General features: G+C 37.8%; 1 protein-coding gene and 1 long non-coding RNA gene across 4 annotated transcripts in view; one reads left to right on the top strand and one right to left on the bottom strand.

The window, feature by feature from the left end:
• Nucleotides 1-3,683: 3,683 nt before the first annotated feature.
• Nucleotides 3,684-27,084, bottom strand: LOC147578519 (uncharacterized). Its single transcript, XR_015255292.1, has 2 exons — nt 26,222-27,084; nt 3,684-4,002 (listed from the first exon to the last, which is right to left on the bottom strand). It is a non-coding gene; the product is annotated as an uncharacterized LOC147578519 (long non-coding RNA).
• The window catches only part of SPC25 (SPC25 component of NDC80 kinetochore complex), a 34,515-nt gene continuing 12,959 nt past the window's right edge, over nt 5,873-27,428 (top strand). For 2 of the 3 annotated variants that reach the window (XR_015255290.1, XM_086718828.1), the window contains exons 1-6: nt 5,880-5,994; nt 7,043-7,195; nt 7,310-7,375; nt 11,975-12,121; nt 12,556-12,660; nt 17,599-17,697. Coding sequence is in view for 2 of the 3 variants with exons in the window: in XM_086718828.1 (XP_086574954.1) it covers nt 7,057-7,195; nt 7,310-7,375; nt 11,975-12,121; nt 12,556-12,660; nt 17,599-17,697 (556 nt within the window). In the remaining variant the exon portion in view is untranslated. Of the gene's footprint in view, nt 5,995-7,042; nt 7,196-7,309; nt 7,376-11,974; nt 12,122-12,555; nt 12,661-17,598; nt 17,698-19,720; nt 20,021-27,428 lie in introns of those variants that run through there. The other variant, XM_086718829.1, reaches the window with a different exon arrangement.

The raw sequence follows: 27,428 nt of genomic DNA, 5'->3' as shown, positions 1-27,428 counted from the left end.
GTCATGATCTCACGTTCATGAGTTCAAGCCCTGCATTGGACTTGCTGCTGTCAGTGTGGAGCCCGCTTCGATTCTCTGTCCCCCTTTCTTTTTGTCCCTCCCCCACTCAGTCTCTTTCTCAAATATAAATAAACCTTAAAAAAAATACTATAGCCAGTCTCAAAACCCTGTACTGTTACCTTCTTTTCAGTTAATTCCAAAAGTTGAATAATTCCAGTTCTTTCCAAAACTTCCTTATTCTGATTCATTTAGATTTTCCTGAGGCTTTGATTGGCAGCAAATCCTGCCTGTTTTACTTAGATTGCAACCTACAGGGCAGAGACTAGAATTTCTTTAATATGCTCTGCGTGCCAAATATAACCACAAGATACTTTCTTATTATAAGATGAACCATTCCTCTCTGAGTTATAGTGCTCATTGCAATTCAACATCATTCGGAGATATTTGACTTTAGCTTATGTTGCTGGTGCAATGGTACTAAACAAAACTGTATTTTGGAGGCATTGACCTTTATGTCTTTGTACATGGTCATTATCCTTTTACTACCAGCTTATGTGCCTGTTGTAAAATAACTTGTATTTGAAATCTCTCCAGTGTCACCTTGAAATGTAAAATGGACTTATTTCTTTTTTTTAATTTTTTTTCAACGTTTTTATTTATTTTTGGGACAGAGAGAGACAGAGCATGAACGGGGGAGGGGCAGAGAGAGAGGGAGACACAGAATCGGAAACAGGCTCCAGGCTCCCAGCCACCAGCCCAGAGCCTGACGCGGGGCTCGAACTCACGGACCGCGAGATCGTGACCTGGCTGAAGTCGGACGCTCAACCGACTGCGCCACCCAGGCGCCCCTGGACTTATTTCTGAGTGAGTTGAGACCCTAGTGACTTTCAGAAAATACTTACTTCCATTCTGGCTAGGATTCCAGGAATATTGGCATTCCGTAATGAACAATGATAAGTAACCTAACTATAACTCTTCCAGGTACCTCCTCCACTGGTCTCAGTATGCATTCTTCTCTAGAAATGACCATGAACTACTATATTCATAAACTTTTTCTTGGATCACCAAGGGACCCAAGAGGTGGCCCACTGGGTAGGACTATTCACTTTCTTCATAGTAGAGTTAAGATACTTTGCACCTGGGTTCTTATTTTATAGATGGCCTAAAGAATACCTGCTGTGTGTATTCTCAGACTTTACTGTGCATTAGAATCTTTCTCACTGTGTGTAATGTCTTTTGGGTGCTTGGAAAATGTACACTTTCTTTTTTGTTTTAACAATTTTGAGGTATAATTGAACAACTTGAGGGATAATTTACATACCATAAAACTCACAATTGTAAATGTACAGTGCAATTATTTCTAGTAAATTTATGGAGTTGTGCAACCATCACAACTAGTTTTAGAACATCTCTGTCACTGCAGGATGTTCCCTTGTGCCCGTGTGCAGTTAATGTTTGCTTCCACCCCCATTCCCAAGCAAGAACTGAACAATCTCTATGGATTTGCCTTTTCTGGATATTTTATGCAAAGGGAGTTATATAATATGTAGTCTTTTGCCTCTGGCTTCTTTCACTTAATAATGTTATTGAGCATTTTTTTTTTTTTCATGAATAAATGCTTCTTAGTTTGCTGTAAGCCTTTGGTTAATTTCCAGGAAACTGAAATGGTTGTTTTTGACAATTGTGTACAGTTTTATACTTGCCTTTTTTGGGAGAGGATTTGGTGACTTCCTCACTCCACCATGCTGGAGGCCCTAGCTCTTCTTTTAATTAATTTTTTTTTTAATTTTTTTTTTCAACGTTTATTTATTTTTGGGACAGAGAGAGACAGAGCATGAACGGGGGAGGGGCAGAGAGAAAGGGAGACACAGAATCGGAAACAGGCTCCAGGCTCTGAGCCATCAGCCCAGAGCCCGACGCGGGGCTCGAACTCACGGACCGCGAGATCGTGACCTGGCTGAAGTCGGACGCTTAACCGACTGCGCCACCCAGGCGCCCCTAATTTTTTTTTTTTTTAATTTAAGAAGGAAATAAAAGATTCCACATGGACTTGGCACTAAAGGTGACTCCACCTTGGATATACTTTGCTTTGATTATAACAACTATCAGAAGAAACATTTTTTTGAATCATCTTTTCCAATGATTCCTGACATAGCTATACAGAGATCTAGAGAATTTAAAGTTTCTGTTCAAGAATCTTTTGAATGCAAGCATTTCCTGTTGGCTGTTCTTAACCTGGAATCTACTCAAAGAGCTTTCTCCTCTTCTGAATTCATAGTAGCTTTTATCATTTTTAATTTTGTCAGTGAATGGATATTGACAGTACACGTTACTAGCATTTTGAGAGGTCACTATGAATGTGTATGTCATAAAGAGATCCTTGTATCCAGAAAAGTGGAAAACTTTTCATCTTAAGCATGGCATTGTTTATTATCATTTTAGTCCTGAGCTCTGCCCCCAAGATGGAAAGTATCTACTCAGCAAAGGTATGTGCCTTAGGGGACAATGACCTTTCTTCTGGTACCCCATGATCCTTCATCCACTAGAAAAAGAATTAAGTTTTCAGGGAAGAAAAAACGGAACTTTTAGTCAGTCTGACCAAGGCTCCTATAACCATGGACCAGAAACATCTCCAGACTGGGAATGTGTGCTTATTTCCTGCTCCCCACCCTACCTTGGTTACAGACCATATATCTCAGAGAATATAGTGCCCAGCTCATTGCATAGCACATAATAGACACCCCTAAAATCCTGGTTGGAACGAAAGGCAGGTATGTATGATGATAATGGTGATGGTGGTGTTGTATGGGGTTGTGATGGGGGAGCTCCTCTTATCCCCTCTTTAAAGCTGAGAAAGTGGTGCTGAGCAGAAAGAATAGCTGGTTGCTTCGCTAGTTGTTTCTAGCTATGACTGGAGGAGTAAAGAGAAACCCATTCCTCTTGTCTTCTAGAGAGGAACATTTTGACAAACGACACAGAAGTTTCTCCCTCACTTCTTGGTTGGGGATGAGCCTTGAGAAAGAATAAAAGACAATGGACCCCCGGGGGCTCCCTAAAGACTATATATCAGTGAGGTAATCACTTGCCCCAGTCCAAGATCCAAAGAGAGTTAGAACCTTCACTCAACAGCCTAATAAGGACCAGTGTAAAAACCCAGTAAGTAATTCATCGAGCTGGTCATCCAGTCAGCACCCTTCCATGAATCTTAGTAAGTAATGTATTCACTAATCTGGACCAGTGAAAACCTGAGAAATGAGGACCATTATTCATTCAGGTGAAATTATGAGATGCCCAATAGGTACAATTTCACTTTAAGATAAATATTACCAGAAATCAGAAGTCCTTGGACAAATATTTCTGAAATGAAAGAAGATATTACAGCAAACTATATGTCTAAGCTTATTAATAACAGTCCATAGGCTGGAAGCTGACTTACATTGTGATGTGTTAAGCGTTAGTAATAACCTGCCCTGGTTCTGTTGGTCTGAATTTAGCTTTTAGGATAGAATGCTCAATATCAGGTACTCCTGGGAAAGTTATTTACACATTTATTTTATCGTTGGTGTTTGGATCCTTTAATGATAATGAAAAAAATAGCAATAGAAACCTTTTCGCCTGTAATCGAGGGCTTTATCTTCACAAATGTGTCATGGTCAGAGATAAAAATAATAATTTTAACTCCGTAATACAAGTCATATTTATTTTCCATTCTTTAAAGTGCATATCCTCTATGTTCTTTTCATATTGTTCTTTCCTCCTCGGCTTTACCAAGAAGGATGCAAATAGGAAGTCAATTTCATTTACTTGGAGGTCTTGACCAGTACAGCTTCCACGCATCTTGCCCATCCTTTAGCAAATTCAAGTTGAATAGCCTGTGTCTCCTTCTGGTCCTCAAGGAACATAGCAGGTGACTCTAACAGAGTTCTAGTTACTTCCAGTTTGAAGTTCTGCGAGATAGCAATGTACTGTTATAGTAATCCCTCCAAATTATTGTTAGAGAAGCTAGAAGAGTAGAAAAGAAGAGATTTTCTGTGAACAATAAGAATTTCTTCTGAGGATCATCTGGATGTTTTCGTCCACTAATCATTGGAGTGAACTTAATAAGAGTAATCCACTAAAGTTCACCTTAGTTTAAAAGATATAGTTCTAGCCTTGTGTCAGTCATGAATATCTCAAAGCCTTGCTAATAAGCTCTTTTTTTCCATTTTGCTCATGGATCGGTCATGCTCTGCCAGATTCTATTAGGAATGCATTAGAGAGTTGGTCCAAGTATTATTCCAAGCTGAGGAAATTATTTATTATCTTGAACTAGTAATGACCTAAAGAAATTACTGACACTGTTTTCAGATTATTGTTTGAAGTTTAGTATCCATTATGTGGAAACTAAATTTGTTGTATTTGTTATATTGGCAAATTATTAAATGGTCTTATTATTAATGGTAAATAACAACACCTAACTAATTAATTAATTGAACTTGGATTGGGTGGGAGGGATGTATTCTATACTTATTCAGACTTACCAGAATCCATGTTTTTTTTTTTTTTTAAATCAGAATTCAGTAAGTAGTGTGATCATCTTGTAATGGGAGTTATATGTATTACCTCAGCTAAAATGAGTATTCAATTGCAAGATCTCTATTTCTTTGCCAACTTAGATTTTGTTCTATTTAAAGCCTTATTTGTATGTGTTTTAATAGGACAATCTATTGCATAGGAGGTAGGTAGGGTATGAAATCATAAAAACAGGAAACCATTTTGAGTACTTATGTTATAGGGACTTCTTTTAAGGCATTTGCATTTATTATCTCTTTTAGTCTTCACATTGGGTATACGAAGGAAGAAGGTATTATTATTACTATTACCCTCATTTTACAGATGAGGAAACTGAGGTCCAATAGGCCAAGTAACTTACCCGAGGACAAACTTAGTAAATGATGGAGGCTGGATTTTAAACTCAGGCACTCTTACTGCAGAGTTGGAGCAGTTAGCCACTATCGATTAACTAGAGAAGTAAAATGCCTATGGAACATTAACACTTAGATCTCCCAACAATATCCTCAGAAACTCAGCACTTTAAAATAGTAACTCCTGCCCCTGCCTCCCTGCAACACCCCTTCCCCAATACACCCAAACAGCCATGAAGATATTTTCTATTCTACCAACAGCATCACCATTCTTACAAATACAGAAGTTAAAAACCTTGAATTACTTTTGGCTTCTCCGCTTCTTTTCATTTTTAAATGCAACACAGACTGTCAGAGAGGATAGGTACCAATGAACTCGCCCATGAAAAGTTTTGTGTCATTGAGTTTTCACCTGGGCAAGGACTACCAGTACTAGGTACTGCGTTTTGTTTCTGTTTCACATGGTCGAAAATAAAAGAATCAAGAAATTTTGGAAATGTTCATATTAGAAGCCAATACACAGTAATGTTCTAACCACTTCCCAATGAAAAGTAATTAAATGATGAGACATATTAAAAAATGGTGTTTTCATTAGCTTTAGTATTTTCAATTAACTTTAAGCTACAGAGAGCATTAAAGAAGGCAGTATATACTTGGCAACAGAATGCGATTAAAGTTCAATATTTATATTTGTTGCAGAAATCTTTATTTGAAACAGATGAATGACTTATGCTGGGGCGAGTCCTCCCGGAGCTATTAACACTTCACAAAGCAGAGCTGAGAGTCTGACTGTCTCTCAGAAAAAAAAAAAAAAAAAAAAAAAAAACTACAAATCCCAGAATGCACTTCCCCCTATATTTTTCCGCGAGAATCCCGGAGGGCTAGATTAACCAATCCCTTCATGGAGAGCCTAATTATCAGCCAATCTGAAGACGAATGAGCGACCGGGGGCGGGAGGAGGAAGGCGCCCTAAAATTTGAAATAGGAAAGTTGGCGGGGCTGCGGGAGCTGGGTCTGAAGACCTGCTGTTGGCTTGAATTGTTTCTGGTCTTGTGTGGGTTGGCGGCGGGGCTCAGGTCTCCTGGAAAAGGTGAGAGAGTTGGGGGCTGACCAGGGTTCCTCGACCTGCCTTTCGCGATAGGGGAAAGTGTATTTCTGGGCCGGATTTGTTTTCGGGAGCGAAGTCTGTGAAATGCACGGCTTTGTTGTTTGCACTGCTGGGCTTCGCTGAGGCCGAAGGGTTCCGGGTTCCACCGAACGAGATGTGTGTGGCCTTCTTGGGAAGGTTTTGAGTTATTGGGATGGTTTTAGCGTTACAGAAAACTGGCGGGGCCTGGAGTCTTACCGGACATTGTTTTACAGAAGACACTAAGGCCCAGAGAGTTCAGGGTGACTTGTACCTTTCCTGGACTAAGCCTACTAAATTCCCACTCCAAGTAGCCTTTTTAGTGCTACTTCTTCTTTTCCTGATCTGGGTGGGAGGGAGAGGCGGGCTAGATATGTCTCATAGGGTCTTATCCTATGAGAGGGGGCCAGTCATCCGTCCATTTGGGACCTGGCTGGCAATCCAGGCTGGAATTCAAAAGATCAGAATTGGAAACGCCTTAAAAGTTACCAATTTTACTTGTGAGGAAACGGAGGCAGAGTCATTTTCCAGGGTCACAGAGCTGTATGAGTGTCTTGTGCAGTTAAACTACTAACAAGTCCCTAGGAGGTAAGGATGTCCTTCCTGGAATCTTGCATCTTAACTGTAATTAAGTCCAGATGGCTTGATCCGCCCTGGAATAGCTAGAGTTAAAAGTAAGCTGTTTGGGTCACCTAGATGGCTCAGTCAAGTTAAGCATCCTACTTAGGCTCACAGTTACTGAGGTTGAGCCCCGTATGGGCTCTGCACTGACAGCTTGGAGCCTGGAGCCTGCTTGGGATTCTGTGTCTTCCTCTTTCTGCCCCTCCCCTGCCTGTACTCTCTTTCTCTCTCAAGAACAAGTAAATATTTAAAAAGTAAGATATCCTTTTTAAAAAAAGCAAGCTTGCTAATTATTTCCTAGCAAAAGTCAAACTGCCAAAATATGCTTGATTGGAATATGAGCTTGATTTTATTTCAACAACTTATAAAAAATACAATCAATGTTTTGTAGCATTCTCTTACAAGATGATAGAGGACGAACTGGCACTATTTGATAAAAGCATAAATGAATTTTGGAATAAATTCAAAAGCACTCTCAGTGACACGTCCTGTCAAATGATGGGACTAAGAGATACCTACAAAGACTCCATCAAAGCACTTACAGGTAACTAAAGTTAACTTGTAACATGCTGCTTTGTTGTTCTTGTTTGTTTTTTTTTTGTTTTTTTTTTATGTTATTTCAGCTGAATCGAAACTTCAATTCCAATTTCTCTTTCAGAAAAGCTGTCTGTGAAATTAAAGGAAGAGGAACGAATGGTTGAGATGTTTCTGGAATATCAAAATCGTAGGTGACAAACTATAGATCACAAAGGGTTTTTTAGATTAAACATCTTTATGCAGTCCCTCATACAAGTAAAACAATATCCTGTGGGGCACCTGGGTCGGTCACTTGACTCTTAATCTTCGCTCGGGTCCTGATCTCGGGGTTGTCAGTTCGGGTCCCGTGTTGGGGTCTCCACTGGGCATGAAGCCTACTTTAAAAAAAAAAAAGAAAGAAAGAAAAGAAAAAAAAACCAGTGTATTGTGTGTGTGTGCATATATATATGCAGATACATATATAAAAATAATAAACATTTATGTATCTGCAACCCAGCTTAAGAAATAGAACATCTTATATAATACTTTTCTCTAATCCTACCTTCCAGAACTAACCTATTAATATTTAGTATTGTATTTTTGAATGTTATATAAATCGCATCATTTTCTATATATTCTGTCCCTTTTTTTATTCATCACTGTGCTTGTGATCATCTATACTGATGTGTAAATGACAATTTTTTGAAAAACAGGTTTGTTTTCCCATTGGAAATCATAGACTGGGGTTTAAAAAGCAGGAGTTCTTCAGTTCTTCAGTTCTTTCCCTTAGGGGAAGGAATCTGGATTAACCATGTTTTGGAGAAGGAGCCACTGTTACTCTCAGGAGAGGACACTGATCTGGATACATTTGGGGAGTATGGAAGGTGGAGGGAACTCATTCACTCACTACATATTTGTTGAGCAGCTACTTTGCATCTTCAAGGAAGATACTGCAGAGAACAAATTGTTCAAAAATTCTGGCTTGCCTAGAGCATCTGTTGCTTCTATATTATTATAAGGAGGAAGATCATCTGTTCAAAGTGAGAGGCGTTTACTATGGACCAGGCTCTTAAACCCTAAAATCCTAAGGACACCTGGGAGGCTCAGTTGGTTAAGTGTCTGACTCTCAATTTCAGTTCAGGGCATCATCCCAGGGTAGTGGGATCAAGCCCCTTCGTCAGACTCCGGGGTGGGCGTGGAGCCTGCTTAAGATTCTTTCTCTCCATCTCCTCTGCTTCTTGCCCTCTGGCACTCACTCTCTCAAAAAAAAAAAAAAAAAAAAAAAAAAAAAAAAAAAGAACAAAAGTCCTGAAATCTTTACAAGACCAAAATTATCCCTTTATTCAGATGAAAAAATTGAAGCTCACTGAGGTTACAAAACTTGGTTAAGGTCATACATTGGATAGATAAAAGGTCTAGGATCGCAGCCAAATGTCTGCTCTTTCTAGTGTACCATAAAACAATCTTTCCACATGGAAGGGAAAACTCAAGGGAGGATTTATGTGCTGAGTAGTAGTGAAAGTTTGAAATACCTGCCCTAGAGAATAAAAGAGACAACTGACAGTGTATACATGAGTTATGCCATATCAAGGGCCCTTACATTTATACTGGCACAAATCCATACAGTTCTTTACATGTTCTAATAAAAACACTGACATATATGGTATTTATGTATCACTTAATAATTTAAAAGTTTCTGTATTATTGTGTACTCTAACCCTGTGAGTTAAAGAATTAGGGCGGCCATTATTATCCTCCTTTTATAAGAGTCTCCAAAGTTATAATTTGACCAAGGTCCTTGGGTAACAACTGAAGAGCCAGATTGGAACTGATACTTTTGGACTTTTAATATGTATCTCTTTTGCCATACATGTCTCCTTTATTATTTTTAAGTGCATTTTTCCATAGTGGCTACTCTGGAAAATAATATGCAGGGTTCCTCAGAAAATTAAAACTACCATATGATCCAGTAATTCTATTTCTGGGTGTTTATCAGAGGGAACCAAAAACACTAACTCAGGAAAACATCTGTACACCTGTTTGTTTGTTTGTTTGTTTGTTTATTGAGAGACAGCTAGCAGGAGAGGGGCAGAGGAAGAGAGAATCTTAAGCAACCTTCACAGTTGGCGTAGAGCCCGAGGTGGGGTTTGATCCCAGGCTCAATCCCACGATCCTGGGGTCATGACCTGAGTCGAAATCAAGAGTTGCATGCTCAACTAACGGAGACATCCAGGTACCCCTGAGAGGATATTCTACCTTATTAATATGCCATATTTATTTAATGATTTACTCATTAGCCATTTAGGATGTTTTCAGCTTTTCATCATTATAAATAATACTGAAAACAATGTTATGTATATAAATGCATACATCTTATTTTCTTAGGTTAACTTGTAAAAATGAAATAACTGGATTAAAGGACATGAATATCCTTAAAACTTGTTTTGCAATGTCAAAAATATTCCACAAGGACTCTAGTATTTTCCATTCTTCTCGACACCAGCTGTCATTTTTGTAAACATTGTTGTAATAAATGAAAATTGGTATGTTACTTGCTTTATTTGCATTTCTGTGATTACTACTCAGGTTAAATTGTCTTTCATGTTTATTAGCCGTCTGCATTCTACATTTCCTCTGTTTATCTCTTTGTTTTTGTCTTAGGAATTTATATTTGTGTCTTCTTTAGATTAAGAACTGTTCAGGGAGGATGTTTAATGGTCAAAAGCCTGACCTTTGAAGTCAAGTCCTGAGTTTGAATCCAGGTCTTAACTATTTTTTGCATCCTAGCAAATAAAACTTTTGGGCAAGTTACTCAACTGCTGAGCCTTTTCCTTTTTTAAATTAGAACTGCATAATGTATTGTGAAATTTAAGTAAATTTACGGAAATATAAGGTGTTGAACAAAGTTCCTAGCATATAGTAGAGTTTTATGTTTATTTGAATCAAATATGAGGGTTTTTGCCCACTTATTAACTGTTATGTAGCTGGTATATGACTTTCTCTTTGATTTCTTTTTGCCTTTTAGTAAAAACGTCTTTCCCCACAGGAAAGGCTAATTTTATATTCAGATACTGCCTTTTAGGTTTGCAAGATATCATTTTATATTTAAATATTTAATATATATGGAATTTATTTTGGATTTCAGCATGGTTTGGGAAACCGTCCACCACTTGATTTATGATATTTCATTTTTCATATTTCCCAAAGATACCAGTGTTTGTTTGGGAATGCCTTTTTTGTTTGTTTAACTGAGCTGTATGTCGTTTCTTCAGCTAGTACTCCATTATTGTGTTAAAAGTGTCACATTCACACATGTTAAATCTGGTGGGACAAGTACCTTTCCTTGTTATTTCTCTTACCATATTTCCTTAACTGTTCTCTCCTGTGTACTCATCAGATAAATTTTATAATTTTGTTAGATCCTCCTCTTCCCTTCCCTCCAGAGTCCATTGGGATTGCATCAAATGTAGAAATGAATTTGGGAAATACTGACATCTTTATAATATTTAGAAGCATAAAATGTCTCTCCATATATATAGGTTATTTGTTTCAGACAAGTTTTGCATTATTTTTTCATACAGGGCCTATATTTCTTAATTTAGATTATTCCTGGATGTTTTGTTTGTTATTAATGTAAATGAAGTTTCGCCCTTCCTACCTCTCTCTTTCCCTCTCTTCCTTCACTTTAAAAAAAAATTTTTTTTTAATGTTTATTTATTTTTGAGACAGAGACAGAGCACAAACAGGGGAGGGGCAGAGAGAGAGAGAGAGGGAGACACAATCCGAAGCAGGCTCCAGGCTCTGAGCTGTTAGCACAGAGACCCATGTGGGGCTCGAACTCACGGATGGTGAGACCATGACCTGAGACGAAGTCGGATGCTTAACCGAATGAACCACCCAGGCGCCCCATCTCTTCCTTCACTCCTTTTTGTCTTTTTGGTATTTTCCAGAATCATTTATACTGCATTATAATGAATTGTTTCTTTTAAGTACTGTGTAAAAACATTTTCAGATTCGGTTGTCTTTGATGGTGGGCTTTATTTATGTACTTATTTGAAGGGTATTGCTGCAAACGTCATGACCTGATTTTCTTTTTGTGGTTTAAGTTGGTATTCTCAGGGCGCCTAGGTGGCTCAGTCGGTTAAGCGTCCGACTTCAGCTCAGGTCATGATATCACCGTTTGTGAGTCTGAAACCCGCGTCAGGCTCTGTGCTGACAGCTCGGAGCCTGGAGCCTGCTTTGCATTCTATGTCTCCCTCTCTCTCTCTGCCCCTCCCTGCTCATGTTCTGTTTCTCTCACTCTCAAAAATGAATAAAAAAATTTTTTTTTTTAAATAATAATTTGGTATTCTCATTTTAAAAAGAGTTTTGTCTCATTTTTATTCTCAAAGACAAATAGGAAAGAATAGGATTTTTTTTCCCTTTTCTTTATAATTTTTGAACCATTAGAAAGCACTTATCAGTCAAAACGTTTTTGGGGCACCTGGGTGGCTCAGTCAGTTAAGCATCCGACTTCTGCTCAGGTCATGATCTCACAGTTCCTGAGGTCAAGCCCTGCATGGAGCTCTGTGCTGACAGCTCAGAGCCTGGAACCTGCTTCAGATTCTGTCTCCCTCTCCCTCACTCATGCTCACTTGCGTGCGCGCGCTCTCTCACTCTCTCAAAAGTAAGTAAATAAATAAAATAAGTAAATAAAACACTCTTTATTAATCCTAATGAAAGTCAATATTTTAGTCTTTTCTTACCAGAGATAGATATTGGAGAGCAAAGTATATATATTCTAGCTAATACTTTGTACTTCTTACAGAGATCTGTAGGCGGAATAAGCTCATTCAAGAAAAAAAAGACAACTTGTTAAGATTGGTTGCTGAAATAAAAGACAAAAATGAGAAACTAGAAGTACTGACTGCAAATATTCAGGATCTTAAGGAAGAATATGCTAGGAAGAAGGAAAGTAAGTTTCTAGTTGTACACATATTTAAAACATTAAATTTCAAAGTGGTGATGGTTCACAATTATCTATCTCTTGCCTTCTCTCCAGTTCATAGTAAAAATGGATAACATCTCAGGGGCATAGCCAGCCACTCATTTCTGCAAGGAAGCTGTCTGAAGTTAAATAAGTGGGTTTTATTTTCTTTTGTTTTACTTAAGGGTCCTTTTGATTTTTTAATGTAACCAGAGTCATAATGCAATTGATGTGGGAGCTTAATTAAAGAGAGTGGGGGGCAGTTTCATTGGAGAAGCCATAGTATAATTTATGCAACAAAGTTATTGATCACACATTCTCTTCCAGGAACTATTAAGCACACTCTTTATGCTGCAAAGTGTCTGTCTAAAAATCCTTCATATTCAAATATGTGTATTTCTTTGTTTTTTTTTTAATCATAGCTATTTCTGCTGCTAACAAAGCTAATGAAGAGAAGTTGAAAAGGCTACAGACATCTGCAGACTTGTATAAAGATCGACTTGGACTAGAAATTAGAAAAATTTATGGTGAGTATATTAACGTAAGTAAAACAAGATTAGAAAGGTGTGTGTTTTCTTAAGTAGAGAAGAATTTTAAAAATATTTTCAAATAAAATAATGACCACATTATTAACTTTTTAGGAAACAGGAAAGAATTTAAAAATTTTTTATCACCGTAACATAATTACTGATGCCTTGGTTATTTATCATCCAGTATTGTAATAAATGTATGTTTGGCATGATTGCCAACATGAAAGTAATTTTTGTTCCTTGTTCTTCCTGGTATTCTATGATCAGCATTTTTCCAGTTGCTATAGCCTTCCCATGGTAATTTTAAAATAGCGACGTAATAATTCATTCCATTAATGTCTCTTAATTTATGCAATCTTTTATCTACCTAATACAGGTATTGTTTCTAACTTAACATTCAGATTCTGCCAACGTTTCAGTTTTAGAAGTACTATAGTGAATACAGACTTCTCCATTTCTTTTGTATAATTTCCGTGGAATTCCTAGGGAGGCATTACTGGGGTAAAGCATGTAAATATTTTAATGACCGTGATGTGTGGTGTATGTGGCAGTTTATAGCACTACTCACGGTGTTAGCAGTCCCCAGGATCACCGTCAGGTTTGGGGATTCGCTAGAAAGACCTACAGGATGCAGCATAGAATCAGTCATATTGCCGTCTCAGATGTATGGCAGAAACTGCAATAAACTGCCAAACAGCCCCAAAAAGGCACTGGAGCAAAGTCTAAAAGAAACACTTTTTTCAGGCATAGTTTTTTAAGAGTCCTAACCCAGCAGAGTCACACAAGACCTGCTTATTAATTCCTTTAGCATTGAATGTGACGATACACGGGAAAGGTTGTCTACCAGGGAAGTTCATCAGAGACTCAGGAAGCTTGTGCTGGTTTTCCCTGCACTTCGCCCTATGTGTTTTTCCCTCTTGCTGATTTTGCCATAGTCTTTCGCTGTGATAAATTATAGCCCTGTGTATGACCCTCTGGTGAATCGTATGAGTTCTCTTAGCGAATCTTCAAACCTAGGGTGGTTTGGGGGACTCCCAACACATCAGCCAAGGGCCAGCTTGCAAGCAGACCTTTCTAAGATTCTAAGGATAGCATCGTCAGGCCTGCCGCGTTAATTCTTTTGTGCACACCTCTCTATGATGTAAAGTGTACCCACTTCATTGTATTCTTGCCAGAATTGTATTTTGTTTGTTTGTTTGTTGTTGTTGTTTGGCAGCAAAGTAGATATAATTGGAGCATTGTTTTTAAGTGCATTTCTTTATTAATGAACAGGTAAACTTTTCTTCTGAATATTTACTGTATTTCTTAGATTGTTTGGTCTCTTCATTCATGTATCTATTAGTCTTTTTTGTGCCCCCCATCTGTTGAAATAAGCTTTTAATAAAAAAGTTAAATTTTATTAAAATACAATATTAAATTTTATTAAAAATATTAAATTAAACCTTTTTTAAATGTTTATTGATTTTTGAGAGAGAGAGAAAAAAAGCATGAGTGGGGGATGGGCAGAGAGAGGGAGACAGGATCTGAAATAGGCTTTGCACTGACAGCAGAGAGCTTGATGCAGGGCTCGAACTCATGAACTGTAAGATCACGATCTGAGCCGAAGTCGGACACTTAACCAACTGAGCCACCCAGGTACCCCCCAAAATATTAACCTTTTGATTAGAGGGAAATACAGGGTCCAACTCTGAATTTTTGATCCATTGGACTCACTGTCATCCCGAGGTGTTTTGGGGTCAGAAAGCTTTAAAATTATATTCAGATTTAAAATTAGAACTTTCTCGACAAATATCATATGACTTCACTCATATGAGGACTTTAAGACACAGAATAGATGAACATAAGGGAAGGGAAGCAAAAAATAATGTCAAAACGGAGGGGGACAAAACGCAAGAGACTTTTAAATATGGAGAATGAGCAGAGGCGTACTGGAGGGGTTGTGGGAGGGGGGATGGGCTAACTGGGTAAGGGACATTAAGGAATCTACTCCTGAAATCATTGTTGCACTATATGCTAACTAACTTGGATGTAAATTAAAAAAAATAAAAAATTAGAATTTTCTCATGGCACCTGGATCGCTCAATGGGTTAAGCATTCAACTCTTGGTTTCAGCTCAGGTGATGATTTCACAATTCATGGGTTCAAGCCCCAAGCTGGGCTCTGTGCTGACATTGCAGAGCCTGCTTGGGATATTCTCTCTCTCTCTCTCTCTCTGTACCCCTCCCTTGCTCACTCTGTATTCCTCTCCCTCTCAAAATAAGTAAAGAAACATTTACAAAAGAATTAGAACTTTTCATAGCCCTCAAAGTCAGGAAATAATCCTTTTTTAAAAAGGATTTTAAAAAGAATTTTAAAAGGATTTTAAAAGAGAAACCCAAATTAAACTCTGTGTTATCTTATGATGTCTTTTTTCCTTGGCATACATCTCTTCCATTACCATTAACACTTTTTTTTTTTTTTCTTTTCAACTTTTTATTTAAATTGTAGTTAGTTAACATACAGTGTGCAATATTGCTTTCAGGAGTAGAACCCAATGATTCATCACTTACATACAATACCCAGTGCTCATCACATCAAATGCCCTCCTTAATACCCATCATCCATCTAGCCCATCCCCAACCACCTCCCCTCTAGCAACCTTCAGTTTGTTCTCTATAGTAAAGAGTCTCTTATGGTCTGTTTCCCTCCACCCCTCTTCCCATATGTTCATCTATTTTGTTTCTTAAATTTCAGATATGAGTGAAATCATATGGTATTTGTCTTTCTCTTAGCATAATACACGCTAGCTCCATCCACATCACTGCAAATGGCAAGATTTCATTCTTTTTGATGGCGGAGTAGTATTCCTGTGTGTGTGTGTGTGTGTGTGTGTGTGTGTGTGTGTGTGTGTGTGCGCGCGCGCATGCCATTCAAAAGTCGATGGACATTTGGGCTCTTTCCATAATTTGGCTATTGTTGATAATGCTGCTAAAAACGTTGGGGTGCATGTTTCCATTCAAATCAATATTTTTGTCCTTTCAATAAATATCTAGTAGTGCAGTTGCTGGATCATACAGTAGTTCTATTTTTAACTTTTTAAGTAACTGTTCTCCAGAATGGCTGCACCAGTTTGCATTCCCTCCAACAGAGCACGAGGGTTCCCCTTTCTCCACATCTTCGCCAACAGCTATCAACACTTTAAAAAATCTGGTCTACTGATGTAATTATTTCATTTTGAATAAAAATGCAAGACAAATGTTTTTCAAAGTTTCTAAACTTTACTTTTTTATAATTAAAAAGCATTTTTTAAATGAAATTTACTAATTTTTTATTTTGTAGAGCAAAACTAAAATGCATGTGAGTTTCTACTTTGTGGCTGCCATTTTTTTTTTTATTAAAAAAATGTTTAATGTTTTTGAGAGAGCGTGAGAGCACATGAGTAGGGGGAGGGGCAGAGAGAGAAGGAGACACAGAATCGGAAGCAGGCTCCAGGCTCTATGCTGACAGCTCAGGGGCTCAAACTCACCATGATCTGAGCTGAAGTCGGATGCTTAACCACCCCAGGCACCTCTGTGGCTGCCATTTTTAATTTCTTCTGGGCATTTACTCCTTTGGGAACATTTGGAGGTCTTTTGGAAAAATAGGCATTAATTGCAGATAACTATGTAGAAAAAGTCAAATCTGTTCAATATTTTTTATTGTGATAAAACTACATGACATATAATTTGCCATTTTAACTATTTTTTATTGTACAATTCTGTAGCATTACGTTAACAGTGCTATGCAACCATCACCACTATTTCCAGAATTCTTTAATACCACAAACAGAAATTCTGTACCCATTAAACAATAACTTATTCCTCCTTCCCCAGCCCCTGATAACTTCTACTTTCTCTCTAAATTTACCTATTCTAAGTATTTCATGTAGGTGGAATCATACAGTATTTGTCCTGTTCTTTTGCATCTGGATTATTGTATTTAGCATGATGTTTTCGAGGTTCATTCATGTTGTAGCATGTATCAGAAGTTCATTCCTTTTTATTACCAAATGATATTATGTTGTGACTATACCATATTTTTTTGTTTCTTTAGTCATCTGTCAGTGAACACACAGTTATTACCACCTTTTGGCTGCTGTGGGTAATGCTGCTATAAGCATTGGCATCGTTATTTGAGTCCCTATTCTCTATTCTTTTTTTTGATATGTACTGAGGAGTGGAGTTACTGGGTCATTGCAATTCTTTATGTAACTTTTTGAGGAACTGCCAAGCTGCTTTCCGCAGCTGCAACGCCGTTTTACATTCCTACTAGCAATGTCCTGATTTTGCCATGTCTTCATTCACACTGTTCTTTTCTTTTTTCTTGTTTTGTTTTGTTTTGTTTTTTGTTTTGTTATAGCTGTCCTGGTGGGTATAAAATAATATCTCATTGTAGTTTTGGGTTGCATTTCCCCAGTGATTAGTGGTATTGAGCATCTTTCCATGTGCTTATTATTGGACATTTGTATCTATTCTTCGGAGAAATACTTACTCAAGTCCTTAGTCCAGTTTTTAATTGGATTGCTTTTCTTTTAGTTGTTCAGTTGTAGTTCTTTTAAATGTATTCTCTATATTAAGTCCATATCTGAGATAGGATTTGCAAATATTTTCTCCCATTCTGTGGGTTATCTTTCCACTGCCTTGGTAATATCCTTTAAGGGACAAAAGTTTTTAATTTTGATGAAGTCTAATTTATCAGTTCTTTTCTTTTGTTACTTGTGTTTTTGTATCATGTTTAAACTGTAATTCATTTAAAACTAATTTGTAACTTGTACATTTGGAGGCTTGGTTAAGTGTATATATACATACGTTTAGCAGTCTAGATACTGATTAAGGACAGAGGTGAGAAAGCTCATCTCCATTGAAAGACTTGGCACAATAAAATATTCTCACACCAAATAATTTAATTTTTTTTCAGGTGATAAGTTGCAGTTTATATTTACTAATATTGACCCTAAGCATCCTGAGAACCCTTTTATGTTTTCCCTCCACCTAAATGAAGCAAGGGAATATGAGGGTATGTATTCCTCTCTCTTAACTGGTATTTAAGACTGGCATCCAAAATGTTATCTGACTCAGCATATAGAGTAATATGAAGGAGCGGTGCCTGGGTGGCTCAGTCAGTTAAGTGTCTGACTCTTGGTTTCAGCTCAGGTCATGATTTCACAGTTTTATGAGTATGAGCCCCATGTTGGGCTCTGTGCTGACCCTGAGGAGCCTGCTTGGAATTCTCTCTGCCTCTGTCTCTGTCTCTCTCTCTCTCTCTCTCTGCCCCTCCCTTGCTAGCACTCTGTCTCTTTCAAAATAAATAAATAAACTTAAAAAAATAAAGTAATATGAAAGAAAGTAATGTTCCCACAAGGTGTCCCTTTCTTTGCCAGCTTGCTTCATGGGATAGGGTCTTCTAAAGGCTGTGAATGTAGTTTTGATTTATAGTTATTATCTAGGAGCCTTAATATGTAACTTCTATTCAGGATGGCACAGTGCCACCTTGGTAGAAAAGTCTAAAAGACCACCAATCACTGCATTTCATATGCAAGTATGAATTATCCTTTTAGAGAACATAAAACTATAAAGGATATGACTATATAAATGTGAATATTATAATGTATTCAAGTAGGTGATTTTAAAAGCAAATGCTAAGTCATCAGAATGTGATCATTTATTTTACCAAAAATCAATTTAAGAAATATTATCCTCTCCTGAAAAATCGCACACATTGGTAATTTAGCTCACCTACTGATTCTCCGGCAGGCCAGAAAGGCATCGATTTATGGGGAATATATGTGATTGGTAATAGTTGGAACTAGAAGAGAATGGAAATATATTTATCTCTCTTTAATTCTTGGGCCCCTTTTAAAGTAATTTTTAATTTATTGGAATTCAGAAAAATGGTTCTCAGCTCATTAGACCTGTGTTCTCATCTGAAAGCATTTATAGCACACATACACTCAGGAGGACTGCTGAGTTGTCTCCTTAATGTGCCCCGGTGACTTGATCCTCATTCTCATGGAATTTGTATTTAGGAACCTAATTCATGTGCAAATTTTTTCTCTCTGTAAATATCTTCTAATGAGTGCTAAAGTTTCAAAAGCAAACCCCAAAACCCACATACCTTGCATATCCTCTCTTGCCACATAGGGTCATGGTATTTGATAGTGTGTTAAAATAGAATCTACAGTGTGATTTTGAACCAAGTGCCTTTTGTTCTTTCTCTGCTGTGGTCCTGGTCCTTGTGTCCTAAACAATCTCTACCAAAGAACTGGAAATCTGATATGGTTGACTTTCTTCCCCTTGGGCAAAGGACCAAATTGTTGGGAGAGAAAGCTGAATCATTCCTTTCCTTTGACCACCCTCACTGGAGATTTGTTTACAATTTGTACAACTGCATGTTGAGAGGTGTACCGTTATTTGTGACTTTGTGTCACATTTGATTAGTAGGTCCTGTAAATACCACTTTTAGAATAGCAACCACATTTTCTAGTGAACACTTGTAAAACCTTAGATTTTTTTCCCCATAATTGTAAATTACTAAAAGTTGTCATTGAAAGCTGTTCTTTTTTTGATCCAGTGGCCAGGAACTAGAATTCAAGCCAAAAGTTTACAGAGAAAACTGACTTAACAGTTAAAAAAACAACAAAACAAAAAACCCAACGCACGCGCACACACACACACACACACACACACACACACACACACACACCTGTTAAAACAGTTTAGTTAAAATGTAAGAAAGATGACTGGAAGTGGCATTCTGTTCTTTTTATCACTGAGTTCTTCAATCCCTTGACTACCATCTGTTTAAATTTAAAGTACAATTATAGCACTTAAGATTTTAATATTTACAGATTAAACAAAGAAAAGGTCCAAAAGATAGTTAGGATATGAAAATCAAGTGTATCTGTTGTTCTATGCTGGAAGCATTTCAGTAAAATGGAATTGAAATAATTTGAATCAGATGAAAGCATCTAAGTTAGAAACACTTCTCTCCCATAAAAAATCTCATTCACATTATCTTCCCTTTTTTTTTTTTCTTCTAGTGTCAGATAGTGCTCCTCATCTTGAGTGCCTAGCAGAATTTCAAGAGAAAGTAAGGAAGACCAACAATTTCTCGGCTTTTCTTGCCAATGTCCGGAAAGCTTTTACTGCTATGGTTTATAATTAATATATGAATAGTATATAAACACTTTATTTTTCTTCCCTATTGTGTATCTCTTTTAAAAGAATTCTCATTATCCACTGTTTGCCTGTAATTCTTTTGTATTTTTGTAACATTTCTGTGTGGTTTATTTCTTTAAATTATTTTAACTAAAATCTTAAATAAAATTTATAAAGTCAAATGTGTTCTTTTTAAGATGAAAGATAGTATACTATGATAAATGTGTGTGTGGGGATATATATATATATATATATATATATATATATATATATTAGGAAGAGAGTTTCAGAGCACTTCCCCTCAGTTGCCTCTTATGCCTAGGACTTGGCTCAGAGCTCTGCTTACCATCATATAGCAGTAGAATTTATCTGAGAAGAATGCTATGGGTTGGTAGGAATGTTATCACTGGCCCATCCCAGTGTGCAGGCCAGCTTTTAGGAACCATTGATTGGGATTTTTCTGCAGAGATAAAAAGCTAATAAACTGCCCTAGAGATTGGAGTGTGTGCTACTAACAAAGACTTTTTTTTTCAACATTTTATTTTTTTAATATCAAATATTTAATATGTAAATATTAAACAACATACTAATATACAAGCAGTGGGCCAAATAAGGAATCAAACGGCAAATCAAAATATGTGAAAACAAAAGAAAAAGAAAACACAATATTCTAAAACCTATGGGATGCAGCAAAAGCAGATTTTAGAGTGAAATTTATGCCATAAATGGTTGTATTAAGAAAAGTGGTTTAAATAATATTGCACCCCAAGAAACTAAAAAAAGAAGGTTAGCCAATATTTAGTAGAGGAAGCAAATAAAAATTGGAAATAGAGACCAGAATAAACAATAACATAACATTGAAAGTAATGACCAGATTTCTAAAAAAAAAAAATGAACAAAATTGGCAATACATAGTGTGATAACAGATTACCATAAACCATCACTAACAAATCAATTTCTAAAACTTAGGGGAAAAGCCCAGGTAATTCCAAAAAATGCACAAGTTACTGAAATTGAATCATGAATCTTGAATCCAGGAAATAGGAAATCTTAGATCAAGAATAAGAATGAAAGCTGAACTAGGAATCAAAAATCTCCCATCACAGAAAAGCCTAAGACTACATGGTTTCATTGGTGAATTCTACCAAACATTTAAATGAATAATGACAATTTGTATCAAAATCTTACAAATACTGGAATAGAGGGAACACATTCAAAATCATTCTATGAAGCCAGTATTACCCTAACACTAAAGCAGGATAAAAACAATATGAGAACAGAAAAAAGTATTTGTCCGATATAAGTACTGCTACTCTGGCTTGCTTTTGACATCTATTTGCATGATAAATATTTCCCCACCCCCTCACTTTCAACCTGCAGATGTCTTAAGGTTCATAATGAGTCTCTTGTAGGTAGCATATAGATGGGTCTTGTTTTTTTATCCTTTCTGGCATCCTATGTCTTTTGATTGGGACCATTTAGTACATTTATATTCAAAGTAATTATTGGCATGTATTTATAGCCATTTTATTACTTGTTTTTTCGTTGTTTCTGGAGATTTTCTCTGATCTTGTCTGTCACTTTTGGTCTCTCCTTTGCACTCAAGGAGTCCTCTTTAATATTTCTTGCAGATCTGGTTTAGTGGTCACGAACTCCTTTAGTTTTTGTTTGTCTGGGACACTCTTTATCTCCCCTTCTATTCTGAATGATAGCCTTGCTGAATATTCTTGGCTGCAGTTTTTTCCCATTTAGCACTTTGAATAAATATATCATGCCACTCCCTACTGGCTTGCCAAGTCTCTGTTGAGAAATCTCTAGCTAGCCTTATGGGTTTTCCCTTGTGAATTAAGGACTTGTCTTGCTGCTTTTAAGACTTTCTTCTTTATCATTATATTTTGCACATTTAATTAGAATATGCCCAGGTGTTGGCCTGCTTTTGTTGATTTCGATAGGAGTTCTCTGTGCCTCTTGGATATGGATTTCTCCTTCCTTGCCCAGATGAGGGAGATTTTCTGCCTCCATTCCTTTCCCTTCCCTTCCCTTCCTTCTTTTCTCTTTTTTTCTTTTCTATGCTTTTCCCTTCTTTTCTATTCTTTTCTTTTCAGAGAAAAAGAGCATGTGAGTGGGGGAGAGGGACAGAGGGAGGGAGGGAGGGAGAGAGAGAGAGAATCCTAAGCAGGTTCCATGCTCAGTGCAGAGCCCAACACCGAGCTCAATGCCATGAACCTGGGATCATGACCCAAGCTGAAATCAAGAGTTGGACACTCAACCTACTGAGCCACCCAGGCACCCCTCTGCTGTTATTTCTTGAAATAAATTTCTGCTAACTTTTCTCTCCTTCTTCTTCTGGGACTCCTATAAGTGTTATTACATTTCATGGAGTCACTGAGTTCTCTATTTTCATGCCCCATAATTCTTCTTTCTCTCTTTTGTTCAGCTTACTTTCCATTATTTTGTCTTCTAAGTCACTGATTTATTCCTCTGCTTCTTCCAACTTATTCTTCATTGCACCAAGCCTGTTTTCAATCTCATTTATTGCAGTCTTCATTCTGATTTTTTTTTAACTTATCTCTGTGGTAAAGGTCTCCCTGATGTCTTCTATTCTCTTCTCAAGCCCAGTGAGGATCCTTATGATTGTTGTTTTAAATTCTCCATCAGGCATGTTACTTATATCTGTTTAGCTTAGGCCTTCGGCCATGGTCTTATCTTTTCATTTGGAATAAATTCCTCTGTCTTGACATTTTGTTTAAGTCTCTGCCTTTTTGTGCTGGAAAGTCAATTATACTCCTGCCCCTGCAAGTAATAGCCGTATGAAGAGGTCAGGTATTGCCAATTCATGGCACTTCACAGGGTGTCTCTGGTATGTGCTGCATGTTTTGGTTGCTCTGTCTTTCAGGCCAGTTGTCTGCAGAGTTTTTCCTTGACCACTGTGGGCAGTGTTTGGTCCCCGGCCTGAATGTGGAGAGTTCTAACTAGATGTGCTCTGGTCTGTGAAACCTGACACCAACTCCACCAGAACAGGCCCTGTAGAACTCTCTGGTTGAGAGAGGTGGTGTGGGCAGGGGTTTGTGCTGGTCTCCTGGGGGAGGGGCCTGCCACACAGGGACTGAGGCAACCTTGACTGAGAAGGGCAGTCCCACCAGAGCATGGGTCAGTAAGGGCAGGGGGACGGGGAGGGCGTTGGTATAAGCAAGTTAGGCAGCCAGTGTACAGGCTGAGCTGCTTCCCTCAGGTGGCTCTGTGTTTATGCTGAGGAGCAGGGGAGGGAGATGGTTCCAGCCAGCTCCTTTGTCCCCAGAGAGGCATCTGGAGCTTGTGCCTGACAACGTCTTATCCTATTTTATCACCGTCTTGACTCAAGGGAATATTTTAACAGTGACAGTACAATGAGCAAAAGTACAGCTTTCCTAAGCAGACCTTTACATTTGGCCTTATTTTTTGATATAACTACATTTAAATGAATACATAAAATTGTATCAAAACCCGATTTTGGTTTTTGTGGACCTAGCTTGATTTGGAGCTCAAATTATATTAGTGGATCCATTGCTTAGCTGTTTTTTTCTAAGGTTGAGGCCCCACATGGTAGACCCCAGCAACTTCAAGCTGATCCCAATCCCTGAACCAATCATTGGTGATCAGGGGGTAAAGTACATACTTTGATTAGACTAGCTCCTGGCTGTAACCCAGGTGTGGAGGTAGGTTAACTTCAAAAATGGAGCTAAGAGAAGGGGCATTATAGTTCTCTAAGGGACAGACTAGATAATTTGACATCAAAAAATATCAGGTTACTGCTACAGTGAATATATATTTACTTAATTCCCTACCTGAATTATATCTACAAGGAACAAGCATAAAACAAAGAAAAATCTTCATTCACTGAAACTAGACGAAAACCATGTCTCATAGCACAAACTCTTGAAGATACAATGTTTTGTATCATGTAGTGAGGAAGGCATTGAGCGGGCTTGCCTTGGTAAGAAACTCTGAAGGGTTCCTTTCACCTGCAAGTTACAGAAATAGAGATTGGGGATGAGAGAAGAAATGGGGAGCTTCCTTCCACCTAGGGTCCATTTCTCTTTAGGGACAGCCATTTTTCATTTCTAAATGGGCGTGGAGGTAGGGCAAGATCTGGGAGGTAAGGCCAGGTAGGAGGAAAGTCCCAAAAGGACAATATAGGAACCAGCTTTACTGCTGGGGTCCAAAGAAAAGTGCACTATCATACGAAACAAAAGGCCTTAAGCAGTGGAACTTTATAGTGAATTGTTTTCTCACCTGAGAAGTTGATTCGTTCCAAAATTGGAATTGGTTCGGGCTGGACGCTTTAGAAAAATAGCTATTTCTTTTTAAAAACTTTTATGTGCCTGGCACTGTTCTAAGCCCTTTACGTATACCTACTCATTTATATTTCCTCAACAGCCTGTGAGGTAGATACTATCCATAACCTTGTTCTACAGATAAGAAATCCAACATAGTAAGAGTTCAAGTAACTTTGAGTCACACAGCTAGTAAGCGTTAGAGTCGGAATTCAAATGTAGGTGGCGGTCTACCACCTAATTCACAAACTTCACCTGGACTATACCTTATGCATTTCTGTGCTGCATTGCAGGAAAAGTATATGAAGACAAAGCCCTTAACAAAGATTCTAAACAAACTTGAACTTCAATAATATAACGTAGCATTTGTGTTTCTTTAGAAGTATAAAGATTAAGAGAAAGAAAGGTAAACTCTCTTGAAAGTAGAGGAATATGCTTTGTCTGGATCCATAGGAAATACCTTCACCAAGACGACAAAACAGCTTCAAATCTCGGGAAGACCATGAGCAGAGTACCTGGCCTTTTGGACCCGAAAGGCTCACTGAAACAGTCTCTAAGCCTCGAGGACTGCGGTCATCAATTTTATGGAAATGTTGGACGGAGGGCTGTTGACTTAGGTATAACTCTTTGTTCAGTCAAATATAAAGACCTTAATTGTTGAGGGTCACTATGTGCCAACCCAGGAATATTCTGGAGCTAATATTACCAATATATTATCTTAAATGATACAGTGGCTACATTGTGAAAATGTCACTTTGAATGAATAAAAATACACATGAAAAGCAAACCAAACTATCTCATTAAGTTTGCTCTTTTTTATACATTGTATTTAGGATGGTATATTGCAAAACTAAAATAATTTTAGGGGTGCCTGGGTGGCTCAGTTGGTTAAGCATCCAACTCTTGATTTTGGCTCAGGTCATGATCTTACAGTTTGTGAGACTGAGCCCCTCATCAGGCTCTGCACTGATCATGGAGCCTGCTTAAGATTCTCCCTCTCTCTCTCTTTCTCTCTCCCTCTACCCCTCCCCCAGCTCACGTGCTTGCTCTCTCTCTCTCAAAACAAATAAATAAACTTGAAAAAATAATTTTAACCATTTAAAATCTTCCTGATACGGAAATAAAACACAAGATACAAAGGTAAGATTTTCCTAAATGGAAAAGAAACACACAAGTAGTAAAGCTGATTAAAATGGAATCCAAGGGCACCTGGGTGGTTCAGTCAGTTAAGCATCTGACTTTGGCTTAAGTCATGATCTGACTGTTCATGGGTTCGAGCCCCACATGGGGCTCTCTGCTGTCAGCACAGAACCCACTTCAGATCCTCTGTCCCCCTCTCTCTGTCCCTCCCCTGCTCATCCTCTCTCTGTCTCAAAATAAATAAACTTAAAAACAAACAAATAATAAAATGGGATCCAAATGGAGTAGACTAATTTTGTAATAAAATGAACAATGAGATCTTTAAAAATTAAATTTAAAAAATATTAAAAGGGGCACCTGGATGGCTCAGTTGTTTGAACGTTTGACTCTTGATTTTGGCTCAGGTCATGATCCCAGGATTGTGGGATCAAGCCCCGTGTTGGGCTCCACATTGAGCACGGAGCCTGCTTGGGGTTCTCTCTCTCTCTCTCTCTCTCTCTCTCTCTCTCTCTCTTTCTGCCCCTCTCTCTGCTCATGCTCTCTCTCTCTCAAAGTAATAATAATAGAAAAAAATTTTAAAAATTAAACTCAATCACTACACTGTTCAACTTAAAAAACAAATTGGCACAGAATCTGCTAAAAAGTTCAAATGCATTAAAAATTTCAATTTCCCAGCTGATGAGGATTACAAAGTTACTTCTCCTCCAACTCAGAAAATTCCTAGACAGAGACCATTAGTTCTGTTTTGATTTGTGTACCGTGACAGCAAATTGCCTATTTTGCTATTCCCTTGCATAGCGTATCTGGCACAAAGTAGAAGCTTAAGAAATACCTGTTAATGTCGAGCACACCGTCCAGACTCAATAGAAAATTATTTAATAGGAAATCAAAATTAAGCGTTTGAAAAGGAGCTAACTTGTTCAATAATACCTGCAGGTGTGTTTCCGCTATCTTCAGCCATTTTTAGGTGATAAAGATGGCCCTGCAGGCGACTCTTGACTTAATGACGAGCTAATAGAGAATAAGATTCATTCCGAATAAAGAGTTTCATCTAAGTAGAAATAGAGTCCAGTTGTCAAGTAAACTGGAGGAAATAGAAGCTATTTAAAATCAGCCCCTTTCTTGGTTATCGTTCAATACATCATGGTGAGAAGCGTGAACACTCTATGATGTGGTATGATGTGAAGAATGTTTAGAGTTTAGTCACGTTTCCCGTTCTCTTAGCAACCAGCTGGAAGCAGCTGAGGATAAGGTCTTTCATTTGAAAGAGGCAATATATGAGATTCAAAGTATAATGATAAATCTTGAATAATTTGTGAAAAGTTCTGTTTGCCAGCATCAAAATGGTGTTGTGGAAAAATCTGAGAATTAAGATGTGGTCCAGTCTGTGGTACCTGATCTTAAGCGAGTCATTTAATCTTTTTGAGTTTCAGCTATACTGTACTATGGCAGTTTCCCAAACTTGCCATTTTCTTTTCTGTTGATCAGGTCAAGGAAGTTTGCTTGTATTCTCAGTTAACTAAAAGTAATTATCATGGGGGCACCTGGGTGGCTCAGTCAGTTAAGCGTCTGACATGGTTCAGGTCATGATCTCACGGTTCGTGGGTCCTAGCCCCACATTGGGATCTGTGCTGACAGCTCAGAGTCTGAAGCCTGCGTTGTGTACTGTGTCTCCCTCTCTGTCTGCCCCTCCTCTCTCGTGCTCAGTCTCTCAAAAATAAACATTAAAAATTAAATTAAATTAATTATGAATGTTTGGTAATGTTATCATGTTTTTTCTGCATCTATATAGATTTTCATCTTCAATCTGTCAACATAGTGATTTATATCAATAGATTTTTTTTTTTTTTTAAATATTGAATCAACCCTGCCTTCCTGGAATAAATCCAATTATCCATGATGTGCAATCTTTTTTTTTTTTTTTTTTTTCCCTGATTATCTTCTTTTTTTTTTTTTTTTTATTTATATATGAAATTTATTGTCAAATTGGTTTCCATACAACACCCAGTGCTCATCCCAAAAGGTGCCCTCCTCAGTACCCATCACCCACCCTCTCCTCCCTCCCACCCCCCCTCGACCCTTAGTTTGTTCTCAGTTCTCAACAGTCTCTTATGCTTTGGCTCTCTCCCACTCTAAC

Source organism: Puma concolor, chromosome C1, assembly GCF_028749965.1.
Source record: "Puma concolor isolate L17-30 chromosome C1, mPumCon1.1.hap2, whole genome shotgun sequence".
In the NCBI taxonomy this organism is placed as follows: domain Eukaryota; kingdom Metazoa; phylum Chordata; class Mammalia; order Carnivora; family Felidae; genus Puma; species Puma concolor.
Note: the sequence above shows the minus strand (reverse complement) of the source record. Positions and strands in the feature narration are given on the sequence as shown.